The sequence below is a fragment of the Rhipicephalus sanguineus genome, chromosome 10 (assembly GCF_013339695.2).
Source record: "Rhipicephalus sanguineus isolate Rsan-2018 chromosome 10, BIME_Rsan_1.4, whole genome shotgun sequence".
In the NCBI taxonomy this organism is placed as follows: Eukaryota; Metazoa; Arthropoda; class Arachnida; order Ixodida; family Ixodidae; genus Rhipicephalus; species Rhipicephalus sanguineus.
This window is the reverse complement of record NC_051185.1, coordinates 88,174,691-88,194,537: the sequence shown is the minus strand read 5'-3', so window position 1 is coordinate 88,194,537 and position 19,847 is coordinate 88,174,691. Positions and strand designations below refer to the sequence as shown.

The 19,847-nt window shown below is 43.9% G+C and overlaps 1 protein-coding gene across 1 annotated transcript; it reads right to left on the bottom strand.

The window, feature by feature from the left end:
- Nucleotides 1–841: 841 nt before the first annotated feature.
- On the bottom strand, nucleotides 842–14,169 carry LOC119372215 (L-lactate oxidase-like). The gene is made up of 6 exons (XM_049420148.1): nucleotides 13,997–14,169; nucleotides 10,390–10,541; nucleotides 8,585–8,840; nucleotides 6,573–6,736; nucleotides 1,242–1,301; nucleotides 842–855 (listed from the first exon to the last, which is right to left on the bottom strand). The coding sequence occupies exons 1-6, from the start codon at nucleotides 14,122–14,124 to the stop codon at nucleotides 842–844; spliced, it is 774 nt and encodes a 257-aa protein (XP_049276105.1). The 5' UTR covers nucleotides 14,125–14,169.
- Nucleotides 14,170–19,847: the final 5,678 nt, after the last annotated feature.

The following is a 19,847-nucleotide window of genomic DNA, read 5'->3' as shown; positions in this document are numbered from 1 at the left end:
GCACTCAATGGGTTTGAGCTGCGCATTCCGCCCTGCATTCAAATAGGGAAAGAGAGGAACTATTTGAAATCTAGCGAGGAATCTTCCTCGCCGAGTAAAGCCCTGAGCTCAGGACACCAATGAATCGTGTCATAGAGCGTGCCAACTGTATTAGCCTACGCTGCCGCTCGAATAACGAGCGTGTTCCTGGAGTGTCCGAAAAAGCGCTGCTACCATGCTGCGGACTTGGATGATCGTTGGATGTCTTTCCTGGAAACACGGGGTTGCCAACGCCTGGTGACAAATTCCTATGAAAAGCGCAATTGACGACCACGTTATTGCAGCCGAAGACACAAGGTGAGCAATACGAATTTCTCAGATCGGAATGCTTCTTCTCAGAAAGGAAAGTGTTGATCCCGGGTTCGATACCCGGACCAGGACGAAGTTTTCATCAGCAAGGAGCTTTCCTTTCTGAGAAACCCGTATGGATTTCCTGGTGGCTTCGGCTACGATAAGGTGGCCGTCAATTACTCCTTTCATAACCCTTCCACCATCTTGCGGGATTCTGCTGAACTCATTTGAGACCCATTCTCGCTAACAACGCATGGCAAGCTCAGAAATAACATTTGCCAACGAGTATGCAAAGGAAGCCAACGGAAGTATGCCAACGGATATGTGACACAGAAATTGGCAAAACCCCACTATTCACCACTGAAAAAAGTGAATAGATTATTAAATTAAAAAGGAATGAACAAACAGAAAAAAAATAAATTAAGCGCATTATTAATTAACACGTGAATGCGTGCATAAATACAAATTTATAAATACATTAATAAATAAATGAAATAAGTCAATCGAATGCTCACCACTGGTCCACTAAAAATGCACAAAGGAACACATTGGCGGCAAATACCAATTAAGATTTTTGGACAGTCGTAGTCAATATTTGAGAAATACATTATTAAACCGTCAGGATTGATCCAGTCATAAACACACCGCACTTTAAAGCTTCGTTGGTTAACCTTCTATACGAAGTGTTTCGGGCGGTGATTGTCGCTTTGCCTTCTTTTATTGTATGCTTAATTTTTTTTAAGTAAATAAACAATTACAACTGCGTCTGTTGCAATAGCACCACCACTTTCCTACGGCTATGATTAAAGAATAGCACGATGACATGCCGACAATCGCGCATTGCAATGCTAGTCCCCGGAAAAGTGAACACCCACACACCGTTGCCGGCGTTCCGTCCAGTTGTCGCCCACCGTGGTTGGAGACAATGACGGCCGCTGCACCGTGCCTGTAAGCTTGCAGCGCATCTTCGGCTGCGACACGGAGGTGATCACATGAAGAGAAGAGAGAGCATTAAATAAACATGCCCCCTACCCCCTCCATGCTCTGATGAAATATAAATACAGTGAGCTTAAAGGGACACTAAAGAGAAACAATGAATTGGTTTAGATCGATAAATTGTGCTTTGACAACTCTAATGTCGTTAATTTCGCCATCAGGTTTATCAATGGAGGAGAAAATGAAGTTCAAAGTTTTATTTTTGAATTTCGCGCCGAAATCTCCCCACATGACGTCACGGATTTCAAAGTGTATTTATCGTATTTTGACGCCATTGGCTCAAGAAAATTACCCCAAACATGGTATGTTAGGTCTATGGCCCCCTCAGAGGACAATGTACTTCATTTTTACCGATTCGGAACTGTGTAGTCCCTGGTAGGCGCCGTCAAACGTGTGACGTCACGGCGAATGGTGCGGAAACTTCAAGGTGGCGTCGCCACCCACATTATGTTTTTGCGCGTTTTCTCGCTTACTAAGCGTCTTCTTGCAGCAAGCGTGGTGTTTTCGGTATCGTGAAAGAGTACTTTACTAATACAAGAAAAATTAGTTTGCTCTTTAGTGTCCCTTCAAAGGTAAGCTGAAGTATTTTTTTTGGAAAATGAATGACTTTAGAGTGGTTAATCACAGCTTGATCCCTGCTGATTTCGAAAACCGATGTGATAGTCCTCAAAAGTGAACGCAAATAGCGTTAGAAAAAACAGTGGCTGAAGCCGCACGGATTCTTGAGATGCTTCGCGAACGCGGTGTTGCCATCTTCAGTCTTCCGCGTCAGCTGCAACAGCAGCGCTGAAAGAGTGGCCTCCACGATAACCTCCGGCAACGTACGCAGCCGGAGCTAGTCACGGAGGCCACGGTTGAAGATACGAGGGGCGCTTGCTCACATTGCACTCTGCTATTTGTCGTTATGGCAGATATTGTAATGTAGCTGCAGAGCTTTCGGCTTCTCCATGCTTGAACCTCCGGTATATAAACAGTGCTGTAGCACTTAGTTCGGATCAGTGAGCAGCGGTGACATTCCATCGGAGTGCAGTGCGGCTTCGCGAAAGGTACCGAGGATGACGTAGTTCGTGTTAGTTCGTTTTCACGCCCACACTTCTGGGCGGATCAAGACGAACTTTTCTTTCGCGTATTTTAAAGCTGCTGCTGCAACAACCGCGGGAAAAAACTATGTCATTGTCGACAATAAATACGGTCCCTACTAACCACGAAGTTTTACCGAATTCTGAAACCATTTCAGCTTCCCTTTAAGGTATGAGGCCAAGTGTCGGCAATTTTTTTTAAAGCTATAATCACTAGAAATTATTAGTCTACATTATAACGCACATTTTAGGCGCATGTGAGCATTAAAAAAGCAAGTCCTATCTTTCGTTCATTTTTCATAATTAAAAATTTTATAAAATGTGGGCCTTACGCGAAAAGACCTGACTGAAATTCCACTCAATAAAAAAACCTAATTTTTTGCAGAGACATAAAAGAAGCTTTAGCCAGTGCAGTGAACCAAAGCAAATGATATCAATGAATATTAAAATTATAGTGATTAAATAACCAAAAAATTACGCACGAACACTAGGGGCACCTTCGTATAACAGGCAGCCATATTAAATCTTGTGGCACGATTCTACTTATTGAGGTTCATTGCACACCAATTAACGTAATAAGGCAGTGAGCCATTTTTTAATGAAAATATTTATTAGCAAGAACGTTATGAATGTTCGCGTACGGAAAAATGACAAAAATGTAAGTTCTGGGAAAATCAACGAAAAATATTTGAAACAGGTGCAGCGCTTACACAAGGTGATCCTTAAATCCTCGATATTTGTGGCTAATTCCATCCTAGAAATTACTCTTGTGTGCCATTGCTCGAGCGGCAACTTACTTCTTTTTTTCAAGCTTGCTTTGCAGCATCAGTGCCGTGATGAAAATTGGCACTTTCAGTTCCTGTTTCGTAGATGATGAGTGGTTTAACATTTTTGCTTGAATCTTTTAAAAGAAACTGCGCAGACAAAATCTTTATGTAGCAAATTGATGGGTGATAAATTGCGCATTTAACATGACCAAAAAACTAAAAATGACATTTTGTAAAAAAAAAAAATCGCTTTTTCCGCTTGGGCTCATAACTTAAGGTAAGCCTATAACAACACGCTATATCGGGCCAGTTGTTGCATAACTACTTCAAGGACGTGGCGCAAGGTTACGAACGCGAAGAAAACAGAAGGGACGATGTGCGGCACAACCTCTGCAATGGCTCAGACCTTCTATGTTCTCCTTTCAGCCTCTGAACTAGCATTCCGGGCACACTGATTACTTCTTGCGTCAGTGTGCCTTCGGTATTGCTGCAGAATAATGAATATCAGCTGTTCAGCTAGCCCTTAAATGGCGAAGTTGTAAATTGCATATTAATCATTTTCTGTGTATTACTGCACGTGCGCCGAGTTTCGAGCGCTGCGCATGTTTTCAGTGCTTTTATATTAAGAAATCAATTGGTTGGTTTAAAAAAGCAGAAAACTGAGCGAGTTTGTATGTATTCATCGTTACCGGAGAGGGCGCACCGACGACGAAGACAAAGAGAAAAGAACACGACACAAGCGCTCACTTTGGTTGGTTCATAGGTCGGCAAACTCACTCATGAGTCGATTCACTGAGACTCACTCAGGCTCACATCACGCCGTGAGTCCGAGTCTGAGTGAGTCTAGGTGAGTAATATTTTGGTGAGTTTGAGTCCGAGTGAGTCCGCTTGAGCAAAAGTTTTGTGAGTCTGAGTCCGAGTGAGTCCGGTTAAGGAAAATATTGGTGAGCCGGAGTCAGAGTGAGCCCTAAGCGTAAAATAAATTTCGTGAGTGAGTCTGAGTGAGCTCCACCTTTTCTTGCCGACCTATGGTCCTATCTACTCATCTTCAGCATTACTATCAGCCTTATATCGGCTCACGTTTATGCTCAGGTCTACTTACACATGTCTCAACGCACTAGGCGTCATGCCCCACCTCAATATTTATTGATCAGAGGCGTGAGTAAGGTGGTGCCGTGACCTCACCCCCCCCCCCCCCCAATTTTTTTTTCATGGGAAGTTCTTTATGGAAGTATCTAATGCGAGTAGTGAATTTCATAAAAATATCCTCGCTGGATTGAAACCACTGATAACCCGCATTTGAAGTTACAAGATCATTAGGCGCATCGTAGAGCTCCGATTATGTGAGATACTGACTTTAAAGAGCATTTACACCATGATCGAAAAAGCTCATTTTACGCTAACGGACTCATGAGTCGACTCTCTCAGGCTCACTCAGGCTCAGATCAAGCCGTGAGTCTGAGTGGGTAAGGCTGAGTCATATGTTGGTGAGTTTGAGTCCGAGTGAGTCCAGTTGAGAAAAAGTTCATTGAGTGTGAGTCTGAGTAAGTCCAGTTGAGGAAAATCTTGGTGAGTCCGAGTCCGAGTGAGCCCTCAGAGCAAAATATATTTCTTGAGTGAGTCTGAGTGAGCTCCAATTTTTTTGCCGACCTATGGGTTGGTTTAGCTGAGTCCTAGATACCCTGGTTGTGATGTGCATTTCATGTCTGATCTCTTTTCCCTGCACGCGCCGTGAATTGTCTAGGTTTGCGCATGTCTTCAAAAGCCTTTATATTATGAGTACTTCCGAAAAGTAAAATTAGTTGTGACGTTGGCGTTAGTTTTACCCCTCCTCTTTTCTTCGCGTTCGTAGCTGTCAGGGGCGTAGCCAGAAATTTTTTTCGGGGGGGGGTTCAACCATACTTTATGTATGTTCGTGCGTGCGTTTGTATGTGTGCGTGCCTATATACGCAAGCAAAACTGAAAAATTTCGGGGGGGGGTTTGAACCCCCCCAACCCCCCCTTGGCTACGCCCCTGGTAGCTGTATAAGTGATGGGGTTTAACACCCCAAAACCACGATATGGTTATTGGAGACGCCGTAGGGGAGGGCTCCGGAAATTTTCACCACCTGGAGTTTTTTAACGTGCACCTAAATCTAACTACACGGGCCTCGAGCATTTTCGCCTCCATCGAAAATGCGGCCGCCGCTGCCGGGACTCGATCCCGCGACCTGCGGGTCAGCAGTCGAGCACCTTAAACATTAGACCACCGCGGCGGGTCGTTCGCAGCTTTGCGCTACGTCTTTCGAGTGCCTTAGGTAATCCCTTCATGAGTTCCATCTTACCTTCACTCATCTATGCATATTATTTCTTAACTCTTTATTCTCGTCCAGCTCAATCTTCAACTCTTAATTGCCTTTTTCTGTGTCAGGTCATCCTTCGCCAGCTACAGAAATCAGGAGTTTTTAAAACCACGACAGGGACCTTCGGCGAAGTTCGGATTGCAGAAATGACAAACAACGAATGAGCCACCAAAGGCATGTCACTAATACTACACTTAGAAAAAAGCAATGTTTCAACATTCCTTTCTCGGTGGTGGATTGCGAAAAACGGTCCAGTGCAGTGGTACGTTTATTCGAAATTTCTTCGTCGGAATATTGTCGTCATTAACAGTTTAGGTCATATTGATATATGTAGTCGGACAGTCTCTAAAGCGGAAAAAAAACAGTTGAAACACTGCTCAGAGCTGGATACGTGCCGTTATTTTAAGTCATGGGCAGTTGTCATGGTAACTATCACACTCCTACTACGTTTTCTCCCCAGGCCCGCATTCTTTAAAGGGACGTTAAAGAGAAAAACCATTCTTTTTTCTCATATTAGTAATTTACTCTCTCACAATTCTAAAATCACCATGCTTGCCACGTGAAGACTCTTGGTAAGCGAGAAAATGCACAAAAAGAAAATGCGTGTGGCGACGTCACCCTGATATTCCTGCACCAAACGCGAAAGGGCCTTGACGTCATTGATTTTTACGGCACCTGCTATGTCCTACGTTGTTCCTAATTTGTAAAAATGAGGTACATTGACCCCTAAGGGGGCCCCAGACTCAACACACCAAGGTACAGAAATTTTCGTTGAGCCAATGTCGCCAAAATATGACAAATACCCTTTGAAATCTGTGACGTCACGCGCGGAGAATTTCGGCGTGAAATTTAAAAATGAGACTTTCACCTTAACTTTGAGTCCTATTAATAAACTTATGATAGTGAAATTAACGACATTAGAGTTCTCAGAGTACAGTTTATCAATCTAAATCGATTCATTGTTTCACTATACTGCACTTCAGCACCACGTCAGCACCACGTCAGCGCCACGTCAGCACCATGAACGTCAGCACCATAAACATCAGCACCATGCTTACCCCTGAAAACGCCCTTGACGATAACGGGAAGCTCCGAAAGGCTGCGCAGCCATTCAATCTCTTTGAAGGTGGCAGAAAACATGGCGCTCACTTCACGGGAGTGCTCGCCAGCGGCTGTACATCCGGGCCGGTGATAGGAAAACGCAGCGTCCAGGTTGGCGGTACTGGGGAAACGAGAGGTCGTGGGGAGCTACTTTGCCGCATAAATACAGCATTCAAACGCACACGTTTTATTACACCGATCCATTTATCCATCCGTCCGTCCGTCAATCTATTCAGTTTCATTCCATTATATTCATCCATCCATCCAACACGCATGCACACATATGCAAACATACATACATACATAAATACATACATACATACATACATACATACATACATACATACATACACACACGCACACATACATACATACATACATACATACATACATACATACATACATACATACATACATACATACACACACACACATACATACATACATACATACATACATACATACATACATACATACATACATAATACATACATTACATCATACATACATACATACATACATACAAACACGACACACACTATACATAAACATACATACATACATGCAATACATACACACACTAACTACATACATACAATACATACATACAAATTACATACATAACAAGACATACATACATACATACATACATCAACATACATACATAAATACTAAACAGACATGCATGCATACATACAGAAATACATACATACATACATACATACATACATACATACATACATACATACATACATACATACATACAGACATACATGCAGCATGCATGCATGCATGCATACATACATACATACCATAACATACATATACATACATAACATACATACATACATACATACATACAGACCATACATACATACATACAACCATACCACACACACAACAGACAGACATACATACAATACAGACATGACATACAGACATAACATAGCATACATAACATACATACAGACATACAATCATACATCACACACACATACAGACAATCAATACATACATACATAACAAAAAAAATTACATAATACAATACAAATACATACATACATACATACATACATACATACATACATACATACATACACACACACACACACTACATACATACATACATACATACATACATACATACATACACATACATACATACATACATACATACATACAGTACATACATACATACATACATACATACACACACCATACATACATACATACATACATACATACATACATACATACATACATACATACATGAATGCATGCATACATACATACATACATACATACATACATACATACATACATACATACATACATACATACATACATACATACATACATACATACATACATACATACACACACACACACACACATACATACATACATACATACATACATACATACATACATACACACACACACACATACATACATACATACATACATACATACATACATACATACATACATACATACATGAATGCATGCATACATACATACATACATACATACATACATACATACATACATACATACATACATACACACACACACATACATACATACATACATACATACATACATACATACATACATACATACATACATACATACATACATACATACATACATACATACATACATACATGCATGCATGCATGCATGCGGTTCATTTTTCTGGGGGGGCACTTGCTGACGGTTTCGACTATTTGAGCAAAGCGGCTATTTTTGTATCGCTGTTAAGCCCCCCCCCCCCGACAAAATTTCGGGGGTGAAAAGGGAAGAGCGGGCCCCTAGCCTCTCTCCCACTAGGTGAAAGAGCATGCGCTTTCACCTATTCTCTCCGTAGCGTTAAGTAAAGGGAATGTCACCTTTTTTGTTACTGGTGGATGTAGTTTCCCTTTCCTTCCATTGCCCCACTTAATGTTCTGGTAAACGGAACGCCAACCTGATTCCACTGGGAAGGCTGTGCGGGTACTCGTGGCGGCTCACTTTGTCTCCGTCGACAGGCGCGTCAGCGGTGACCACGATGGCCTTGCAGCCTTGCGCCACGGCCCTCTTGACCAGGTTCTCAGTGAGGCACCTCTCGCTGAACAAGTACACCTGCTGCCAGATCAGGCAGTCGGGCGCCTTGGCCCTGACGTCCTCCAGCGTCACGCTGCTCAAGCAGCTCAGAATCATCACCGTGCCAGCATCCTGCGCAGCTGTCAAGGCAAAGAAATATAAGAAGAAAGCATTTGCAGCGGTATCACACACACTTAAACACATATTGAAATGTGTGGACTGTGGCCATGAGCGTTGAGAGTCTACAAAGCTACGAAACCGCCGCTGCGTTTCGTGGTACGTACCGATCTGTACACTGTCCCGTGACACTACTTGTGATGAACGCTAAAAATATTTCCTGTGTGTAATCCCTTGGCATGAACTATCAGCCTCATCTCATCTTTCCCTTCCCTTCTCCAGTACACGGCAGCTAGCCGGACTCGCCCATAATTTACCATACTGCCCTTCCCTCATCACATCATATCCCTTCGCTCTTTAAAGGTGTCGCATGATATAGTTTCCAACGAGCTTAGAAGGGTGGTGTTGGTTTGGGCTAGTTATTTCGAGATCCAACAATCGTGTGCAATGTGCCATAACATTTTTCTTTTGATGAGTAACGAAATAAATTCAACTGAACATGAAACGTTGTGACAGGCCATCACAGGCTTGCACTCGCAGCACTTGCAGCGCATCAGACGCTCACGTTGTGAGATCCAGTGTTTAATACCGAATTGGGTATCACCTGGAAGCGATTTTATTATCAGGCCAGCGCAATTCCTCATCGAGTGGTGATCGATTGTTATAGTGTGAGCTGTCAGTACTTAATTACGTGAACTCAACAATTGCGCAGTCGCAAAAGATGGGATTGTTTAATTTTAGGATTTATTCTGGATGTGAATGCCGATATCATACTTTTTCTTTATTCACACAGCTGTTACCTCTTCATAAGATTTGTTACATTGCTGATGTCGTTTTTTTTCTGGACATTTCCTTTCAGCGAATAACGGCTTGTCTGCGCGCTGATGTTGTGATTACGATTTCTTGCCTGTGCCACTCCGAAAGAAACCTTATCGCTCAGGTTAACAGTATTGTGAATAAATAAGTGGATAAATAATTGAGTACTGCGGCTGATGTTAGCAGTATTGTAAACAAATTAAAAGATCGAAAATTCGGCAGATCGCACGCATTCTGGAAATCACTTTCACGCGAAGCAGTCAGCGAGTAGCAGCCTCTGCCGTGTTTTTCGCTTTCAACCAAGGTTTACGACATGGATCAACCTCTTTGTGAAATTTAGTAGTTGCGCGCATATCTCGAGCTTAATTACCAGGCGCGATGAAATAAGTTAAGAAACACCTGCAAAGGATAGTAAAATATCCGGGAAAGAGAACATAATAAGGTAACGGGCATCTCAATCAGCGTATTTAGTTAATATCCCCATGTTCTCTTTCCTTCTTTCTTTCTTTCTTTCTTTCTTTCTTTCTTTCTTTCTTTCTTTCTTTCTTTCTTTCTTTCTTTGCTTCCCTTTGACACAGGCGACAGAGCTTTGCAGTTATGTGTACGCTTTATTGCAACTCTTCTCAGAACCGATGCTTCACACTTAAACCGGTAGCTTTCTGTTTCCACATATAAGAGTTTCCCTAATTATTTAGTATCGTACAGCAAGCTAGCGCCGAGGGAAATGTAGTGCATACCTGACCGCGTAAAACCTACCTTGCGCCGTGCCGACCTCTCCGACGGGGTTCGCGATCTTGTGGGTCGCTGACGGAGACAAACCAACAGGAAAAGGGACAGCGTGTCCCAGCAAGCTGGTCGACGTCCTGATCGCATCCACGTCCACGAGGATGCGGGGTCTGAAGCGAAACCTGGACCACGAAACCAGGTGAACGAGATCAGAGACGCAGAGCAACGTGAAGCCTACCCGAAGCCGCGTACTAGTCACGATGTAGCTTTCGATTCGTTTGCAAGAACTCCTTACACACGCAAGATATGGGTATTGTTTGAAACATGGAGTTTAAGAGAATCTTAATCAAAACCAACAGATATCGAAGCCAGGGAAGGTGTAAGTGACATTAATTGTACTGTTTTAAGTGTATTGTAGTAATTGCGATATAGATGTGAAGAAACTAAAGTGGACGAAAAGACAGCTTGCCGTCGGCAGGGACCGAACCTGCAACCTTAGGATAACGCGCCCGATGAGCTTCGGATAACGCGTGCCGTGAAGCCTTCATTCGCTCAAAGAAAATGCCAGAAAGATACCATCAACAATGTAACGAATGCTATGAGCTAGCCCATTTGAGTTGCAGCGGCAGTCATGGTCCCGTCCACTTTATCGGGTATTTATGTGGATGCAAACCTGGGTGTGTTAGTCAGCGCCGCTCGTAGCCATGACGGCGAGTGTGGAACACTCTTTTTTTTCCAGCTGGGATCACGTAGCACATGATCTTTGTTAAACGAGTGGACAGCTGACCAATAAGCCCTCGCATAATACCTGGAGGCATTAAGTCTGCCGGAACGAGACCCTCGCTATGAATGAACGAATGAAGGGAAGTTTAGGGGCTCATTTCTTTGTTTCACAGAACCTCAACGAGAACCAAAAGATAGTGAAGCCAGGGCGTCGCTAACTGTTGGTTTTCATTAACTTTGTGTCAAACAAAGAAACGAGCCCTTGAAATTCCCTTCTTTCGTTGAAACATGGAGGACGCTTTGGAATTCGCCTTTAACCCTTGGAGGTGCGTTGTACAGATTTGTGTAGACAACCTGTTTTTCCTTGTTGTGTCAATTATTGGCTTAGGAAAGAGCAAGATACATTGAGATTTTAATGAACTAAACCTCCTGCATAATAAATTTGTCTTCATTCAATGTCATTTTTCAGTGTTCTGTTGCATATGCTCACTTTGCTTAAGGCACTACCATGTGTGAGGAGTCGTCCGACGTGTCGCTTTCCGCGAGGCCCGTCAAAAATATAATTTTTCTTCGCTCAAAATGAATATAATCGAAGACGAAATCGTATTGTATTTCTAGCCCGAGGCTGGATTCTATTTCTGAAAAAAACTGTAGATGTACGACTACAGGATAAATATATATGAAATTAGAATTTAATTAAGTATATTGTATTTCTAGCCCGAGGCTGGATTCTATTTCTGAAAAAAACAGTAGATGTATGACTACAGGATAAATAGATATGTAATTAAAATTTAATTAAGGTTGATTACTATAAAATTCGATTGTCAGCGTATTATGATTTTTTTTTGTTGTAATAGAATATCGAGTGATTTGGAATATTGTTGTGTGAATTTTGCGTATTTATTGACAATTCTTTATAGGTCGCGTCTGAAAGTGTTAAAAGTGAAACGCGTTAACATTATCGGGTCCCGTCCTCATCGCCTTCTCAATCCCCTGCCATGAGTCGCCTCCCTGTTGACACCTTAACCATGCCGGGAGGAAAGCAACGTTTGTGCGAGTGACACTGACTCGCCTATAGGACGCCGACTGCAAATACAGTTGCAAAGCACTCACTACGCCATAATTCACCAGTTTGCGACGCAGCAAACTATTCATCACGCGCATGTAAGCCAATACGTGCACCTACATAGCTGCACGTTTTGTTGATGCTGTGGTTGATGATAATCATGACGATGAGTTATGGCTGAGCCTTTTGTGTAATGGTGGGGTAGATTTGAACCCCCAACTCTTTACTCAATTCACATGGTGAGACGCCTGGTGCAATCATACGCTTCTGCCACTCAATCTTACGTCTGTTAACGTCGCTCCTCACGAAACATCGCGCCTTCATAGGGCATCTTTCAAAGCAATTTTAAGCACAGGCGTGCTCATTTCATGAACAGTCGATAAAAATCCGGTCGGAACTGTGGTTGGCGATAAAATTACCTTAACTATAGAGTCATTTGAGTAAAATGTGACTGCGACAAAATGCGAGTGTTCTATAAGCTGTGCATACTCATTAGTAGAAGCGTGTCAACAGGCGCGCCTGTGCTTTTCCGTGGCAGGAGATAAAGTATTCCATGCCAATTTAAATCGAGATGTCATTCATGGTCCCTTAGAGAACGGTGGAAAGTCGCTTTAATACCTATTTAGAGAGCAGTTTTCTTTGAAATTTGTCTTTTGTAACGTTTTTCTTATGTGTTTGTAATGTCATTTTAAATGCATGCCACGGCCCATGGTATGCAGTTATGCGTGACAGGTTATTTAGAATGCAATCAACCCGGGACAAAGAAAATAGATATTGAAAACTTTACAAGACTTCACAAGACACTTTGTGTGGATTTAACAAGAGAAAGACATAACATTTGTAACAGTTGGCGATTTCAATGCAGCGCACAAACACTTACATATGTGCTTCTTTCCCTAAACAAGCTATAGTCTAGCGTTGCTCTTCCACGCAGGAATACGCCGTGGAACGCTGCTTACGCTTCGTTTCGCCAATTATGACGTCTGTGGTGTAACGGAAGTGCCGGCGTTACGTCAGGCAATGACCTGCCCTTTAGACCACAGTGTAGTCATCGTGCCTGGGTAAGCCCATGAAAACCGCACAAATACCCTAATTACACAATGACGTCTATCCACCTCGTAATACGTGGGTCAAGATGCGACACAAGCAACTACTGGCTGACTACTTCGCATCAAATTGACTTCTCACAATGCATCAAATCTGCCGAAATATTTTTTGCCACTTTCCTGCACTACCCCACTTGCATTAAGACCGTGTTGGAACGCGCGAGAAATTCGGAAATAAAGATAAAGAAATAAAAAAGGCACAGGGTCTCTTATGCATTTGCCCAAGATGACTCGAAGGCGAAAGCCATCTCCTTTTCCTGCTCAGTCATGACAACATCCTAGGGTGACGTCATCACATCAGGCCCGTAGCCAGGAATTTTTTTCCGGGGGGAGGGGCACTTGCTGAAAGCCTTGACTTTTTCAGAAAAACACCTATTTTAGGGGCGAAGCTCCTTTGGGTGTGGGTCTGTCCCTCGTCTGTAGTATGTAGTAGTAGTAGGTAGCCACCACACCTATTTTTATTATTATTTATTTTTGGTAAAAACAAAGACTTCATAAAAATTTCGAGGGGGGGGGGGCCCTCGGGCCCACCCCCTGGGCTACGGGCCTGCATCACATGATGATGACTCTTTGTATCACTCGGGGTGACGCCGACGCTCTCGACGGTCATTTTTCCCGTCTGATGAGGCATCCAAAGCCTTCGCCTTAATAATAAATAACGAACGCCCAACCTGTAAGCTCTCGCGCTGGCGAAGCGCTGTCGCTTGTTATGCTTCACGGAATGGTAAACGTGGGCATATACCTCTGGAAGGCGCGTGTGTTGTCCACGATGGTCTGCTCTTGGCCTGCTCCGATGGCGATGTAGGTCCTCGCGCTCTCTTCCAGCTTGGCCTCGGCCAGACGCTGAATGTCCGCCACCGTAAAAGCCATCGAGACTGCCGCCTAGACGCCACTGCGGCAGCTGGCAATACCATGTTTCTTCCTCTCACATCAAGAAGTATATATTGGTTCTTATCAGAGAGACCCTCTGATAAAGCTTGAGCAACGAACTCTTGGAGATGATACACTCAGCAATCGGGTCTTTTATCAGGTACTTCCCTCGAGATAAAGTTCAGTAACAAAAGAGAAACGATAGCAGGTAGGGTTGTTCTAAGAGTAGAAATAAGGATAAAAAATTTTCAGCCTGTTCTACGCCGTGAAAGCCGTCAGACAGCGAAGCTCTAAGCGCGAGAGTGAATGCGATTGGCTAGCGAGACCACGTGGTGTCGTAAATCCTCAGGCTAGTTTTGAAATTCGCGCGCTTACACATACCGATCTTCGTCATCACAATCATCATCATCGTCGCATATCGTCATCTTCATCATTTCGATTAATTTCTTTACTCACTGCAGAAGAACCAATATTTGGGCGAGTTGGATATAGTTACACGTGAGTGATTTTCAGCGCGAAAAAAACGGAGGACAGAGGTGAAGAAGTGACACGAACACCAGGCGCTGTCTCACAACTAACTTCATTAGAATTAGCACAGGAACACGTATCTTAAGCGCCAACACAGGCCCCGCCACGGTGGTCTAGTGGTTATGGCACTCGAATGCTGACGCGAAGGTCGCGGGATCTAATCCCGGCCGCGGCGGTCGCACTTTCGATGGAGGCGGAAATGTTTGAGGCCCATGTACTTAGATTTAGGTGCAAGTTAAAGAACCCCAGGTGGTCGAAATTTCCGAAGCCCTCCACTACGGAGTCCCTCATAATCATATGGTGGTTTTGCGACGTTAAAGCTCAGATATTATTATTTTTAAGCGTCGTCACGTGATCTGCGTGGCTGTTCTAGGACTGCTGATGCTGCTGCTGCTACTACTACTACTACTACTACTGCTACTACTTGGCCGTAAAAAAATTCAGAGCCTTTCCTCTAATCTGAAGATGGAAGCCAGCGATGCCAGCGGCTGCGGCTGTACGTTCTGCGGCAGTGGATTCATGTCGTTTTCGCGCCCATTCGCACTTCAGTACGCGTTGGCGCTCCCGCTGCTTTTCCTCCGAACGAACGACACTCGTCCGTCCCATAGCGAGTCCAAAGGGCAACTGCTGACAACAGCGCCAGTGCCACCTCTACGTCACAAGTCAGAAGGTCACACCGATTGGTTGGCAGTGCCGCCGCCGAGTATCGCGACGCTTGTGAAGGAAACATCGACGGTGGCGAGGAGAGCCGAAAATTGTTGTTCTACACGTAGTTCTGTCCGCGGACGCGATCCGCCAGCACCATGGGCGTGTGCAGGGTTCCCCTTCAAGGGTGGGGGAGGGGGGACGAAGGCGGGCGAAGGTCCATCGCAGCGCCCCCCTCCCTGTTAAGTCAATGTATGGGGTAGACTTTGCGCCCTCCACCCCCCCAACCCCGCCGTCTTAGGTGATTAGGGGAGGCCGCCGCCCCCCTGTCCCTTCCCTGCGCACGTCTATGGCCAGTACCTAGCCAAATACGGCTTCGTTGTAAAAGCAATAACGACAATATTTGAGGTCTTACGTGCCATAACCACGGTATGATTATGAGGCGCGCCTTAGTGGAGGGCTCCCGAAATTTCGACCGTCTGGTGTTCTTTAAAGGGACACTACAGAGCAAAATGATTTGTCTCTTATTAGTTAAGTACTCTTTCACAATTCCCAAAACACCCCGCTTGCTGCGAGAAGACGCTTAGTAAGCGACGAAACGTGCAAAAACAAACTGTGGGTGGCGACGCCACCTTGAAGTTCCCGCACCATCCGCCGTGACGTCACATGTTTTGACGGCGCCTACTAGGGACTACGTAGTTCCTTTTTTTTTTATTGCCTGGGATCAGCAGTACATGAGAACAGCAACATAAGCAACATATGTACACAAATAGCTGGACTGCTTATCCATTACAAATAAATATTGAAACGCGACCTGTCAAATCGCAACAGGCGTTGTTTAGAATTCCTTAAGATTGGCCAGAGGTGCTATTCTGGCCAGTCATGGTGGCGGACACTCTTGTGTAGCCACCACATCTAGAAAACGAGTTATTTGTTCTCGAAATTACACATGGGCTGGTCTTCTATCGGGATCACAATAGAAGCCCGCCATGCGTGAGCGCCGTATACAGTAGAGGCCAGTTACCATTACCTGATCGAAAGGTGTTCCGTCGTCATCTCCTACTGCAGATAGCTGATGCCGTGGGGGTCAAGTGGAAAATCTTTCTTTATTTTTCGCTGTGAAATGTTCCAAAAATACACTCCCTCCCAGCAGTGTAAGCAGTGGTCTATTGTCTCAGGTTGTTTGCATATGATACATTGTGATCCCCATGGCATGTAAAAACCCCTTTCTTCTAAAAAGGTTGAAACTGAAAGTGTACGTGTGTGCAGTTTGAAAAAGAAGCTTTTGATACCTGGCGACATCTGCATTCTTTTGACACATTTGAGAACATTCTGACCTGAACCTGACTACGTAGTTCCTAATCGGTAAAAATGAACTACATTGTCCTCTGAGGGGGACATAGACTTAACATACCAAGTTTGGGGTAATATTGTTGAACCAATGGCGCCAAAATACGATAAGTACACTTTGAAATCCGTGATGTCACACAAGGAGATTTCGGCGCCTAATTTGAAAGTGAAGCTTTGAACTTGATTTTCTCCTCTATTAATAAACCTATAATGGCGAAATTAACGACATTAGAGTTTTCAGAGCACAATTTATCGATCTACACCGATTCATTGTTTCTCTTTAGCGTCCCTTTAACGTGCACTGAGATCGCACAGTACACGGGTCTCTAGCACTTCGCCTCCATCGAAATGCGATCGCCGCGGCCGGAGTCGAACCCGCGACCTTCGGGTCAGCAGCCGAGCGCCGTAACCGCTACACCACCGCGGCGTACTCATTGTAAAAGCAAGGGAAAGTGATAGCTGCCGAAAGAATGCGATGTTTTACAATTGAGTGGCACGTGAACGCAACACGATGTGTTACATAAAGATAGGTTTGTACGACCGACGGAGACAACGTATCATTCCGTCGCTTTTTTTTTTGCTTTTTTTGCCTTTTTTTGCACTTCCCTGCGTAAGATTTCGCACTGTTCTTATATATATATATATATATATATATATATATATATATATATATATATATATATATATATATATATATATATATATATATATGTATGTATATACGCAAGTCATCTTTTCGTCCACTTTACTTTCTTCACATTTATATTCTAAATACTACAGATAACACCCCCTGTACTTTCCTTGGCGTTATTGTCTGTTAGTTCTCATTAATATTGTGTCTAACAAAGATAAACGAGCCCTTGAAAAATCATCTGCTTTCCTTCATATATATATATATATATAAATGTGTGTGTGTGTGTGTGTGTGTGTGTGTGTGTGTGTGTGTGTGTGTGTGTGTGTGTGTGTGTGTGTGTGTGTGTGTGTGTGTGTGTGTGTGTGTGTGTGTGTGTGTGTGTGTGTGTGTGTGTGTTTTTCTTGCTTGTCTATTGATATTATTACGCTCTTCAAGAGCCAAGAAATAGCCAGTGACATATCTATGCGCCAACATCTCCTTAACTTAATATCAACAAACAAAAAAAAGACCCGCTCCTCGCCTTTGTTTTAAATGTATTTAAGGTTCTTTTACCTATATTCTTTTGTAGCGCCGAGTCGCGAGGAAAACCTGGCCCGTTTTAACAGAGAGCTATTAACGAAGTCTTCGAAACAGCAAATTGCAGTAAGTCATAACACTAGACATAATATCGGTGCTATTTTGTTCCGCATAAGCGCTACTTACCCTAAGAAAAGACAAATAAACCATATACTGACATCTGGTACATTTGTACACTGAAACTTGTCCCAAAATCGGAAGCTTGTCCCTGCCGCGTGCGACTCTCTAAAACTGGCGGCAGTAATGATCATTGCGGACTTTTTTAAAGCGTCTGTGTGGTCTCTGTAGAGCACGGGTACTCGAAGCTATGCACCTTTCCAACGAGGACTTCTCGGGGGCCGCCATAATACCTTCTGGGCTATTAAAAACATGCGTGATCCCCTAACAATGCACTACCGAGGCAACAACGCCAGCCTTAGAGCTCCCATGCAACTTACCAGAAAGAAGGCGCTCTCTCTATCCGGTAGAATGGTGTATAAGAAAAGCTACAGGACATTGATAATTGAAAGGCAGCAGATTAGCCATATCGCTTATACATCTGGTAGCGCGGCTGCCGGCACACTTCAGTGCAGTAGGTGCAACTGTATCATTGCCTCCGCGGAGAGATTTGGGAGTATACATTGACGTTCGACTCAATGGGGTCAACGATCGGAAAGAAAGCGGACCTTATCGTTTATGTTCCTCAATATCGTGTTCCGACGGCACGTGTGTAAGATCTGTTCGTTCTCCTAGTTGGTGCTTGCTGAAAGACAGTGTTAAGGCGAAATCTTTAGATGCCTCATCAGACGCGAAAGGTGACCGCCGGCGTCAAACGAAGAGATGCAGAGAAGTAATCACCGTGTGATGACATCATGCGACGTCATGATGACGTCACAGATCGCCAAAGTTTGTGACGTCATCGTGACGCCACTGTGATATCACATGATGGCGTCATTCCATGACACCTTCGCTTGGTGAAAGTTGGGCCGATCCGGGAGGCACTGCAAAACCATGTGAGGCGCAGAAAACTTGCAAGCCACCGATCCCGTAAGCAGTGCAAAATCACGTTAGTTGCAGAAAGCTTTCGGGGGTGGGTGAGAGGGGGGGGGGGGTTAATACACCAATACAATCGACTGGGAAGACAAAGGAGATGGCTTTCGCGTTCGAGTCGTCTTAGGCAAATTCATAAGGGACCATGCGAATTTTTTGCCGCAATTAACGCACAGACACAAACGGAAGGAATTAGAAACGATACGGGCTCCATGCATATGGTATGACAGTCTCTGTCCTCAACGAGTGTTTTGCGCGTGCGTGTGAGTGTTCGCGCAATGCCTGGTGTTTATGCAGCATCTTTAAAGGGACACTAAAGAGCAAAACGATTTTTCTCGCATTAGTAAAGTAGTCTTCCACGATACCAAAAACACCATGCTTTCTGCGCGAAGACGCTTAATAAGCGAGAAAACGCGCAAAAAGAAAATACAGGTGACGACGCCACCTTGGAATTCCCGTGCCATTTGCAGTGACGTCACATATTTTTGACGGCGCCTGCTTGGGCCTACGTAGTTCCTAATCGGTTAAATCGAAGTACATCATCCTCTGAGGGGGCCAGACACTTGACATAACGAGTTTGTGGAAATTTCGTCGAGCCAGTGGCGCCAAAATACGTTAAATGCTCTTTGAAGTCTTTTACGTCACGAATTACAAAGTTAAGCGCGAAATTTAAAAATCAAGCTTTTAACTTGGTTTTCTCCTCTAATAATAAACCTATGGTGGTGAAATAAACTACACAAGAGTTCTCCGAGCACACTTTATCAATCTAAACCAATTCATTGTTTCTCTTTAGTGTCCCTTTAACTATATCGCGCGAGCGTCGACCGCACGCAGTATCAGCGCCTTACAACGGCAATAATATGCGAGACCGGCAGTAGTACGCGCAGGTAGTAGTAGAAGTACTACTGCCGATCTCGCAGACTGTCGCCGTTGTAAGGCTCTGATACTGCTGATACTGTAT

Coding starts and splice junctions, on each gene's coding strand:
- LOC119372215 (XM_049420148.1), bottom strand. CDS start 14,124: ATGGCTTTTACGGTGGCGGACATTCAGCGTCTGGCCGAGGCCAAGCTG. Junction 10,542..13,996: donor AACACACGCGCCTTCCAGAG/GTATATGCCCAC, acceptor TTCGTGGTCCAG/GTTTCGCTTCAGACCCCGCA. Junction 6,737..8,584: donor AGCCTTCCCAGTGGAATCAG/GTTGGCGTTCCG, acceptor TCGTTTCCCCAG/TACCGCCAACCTGGACGCTG.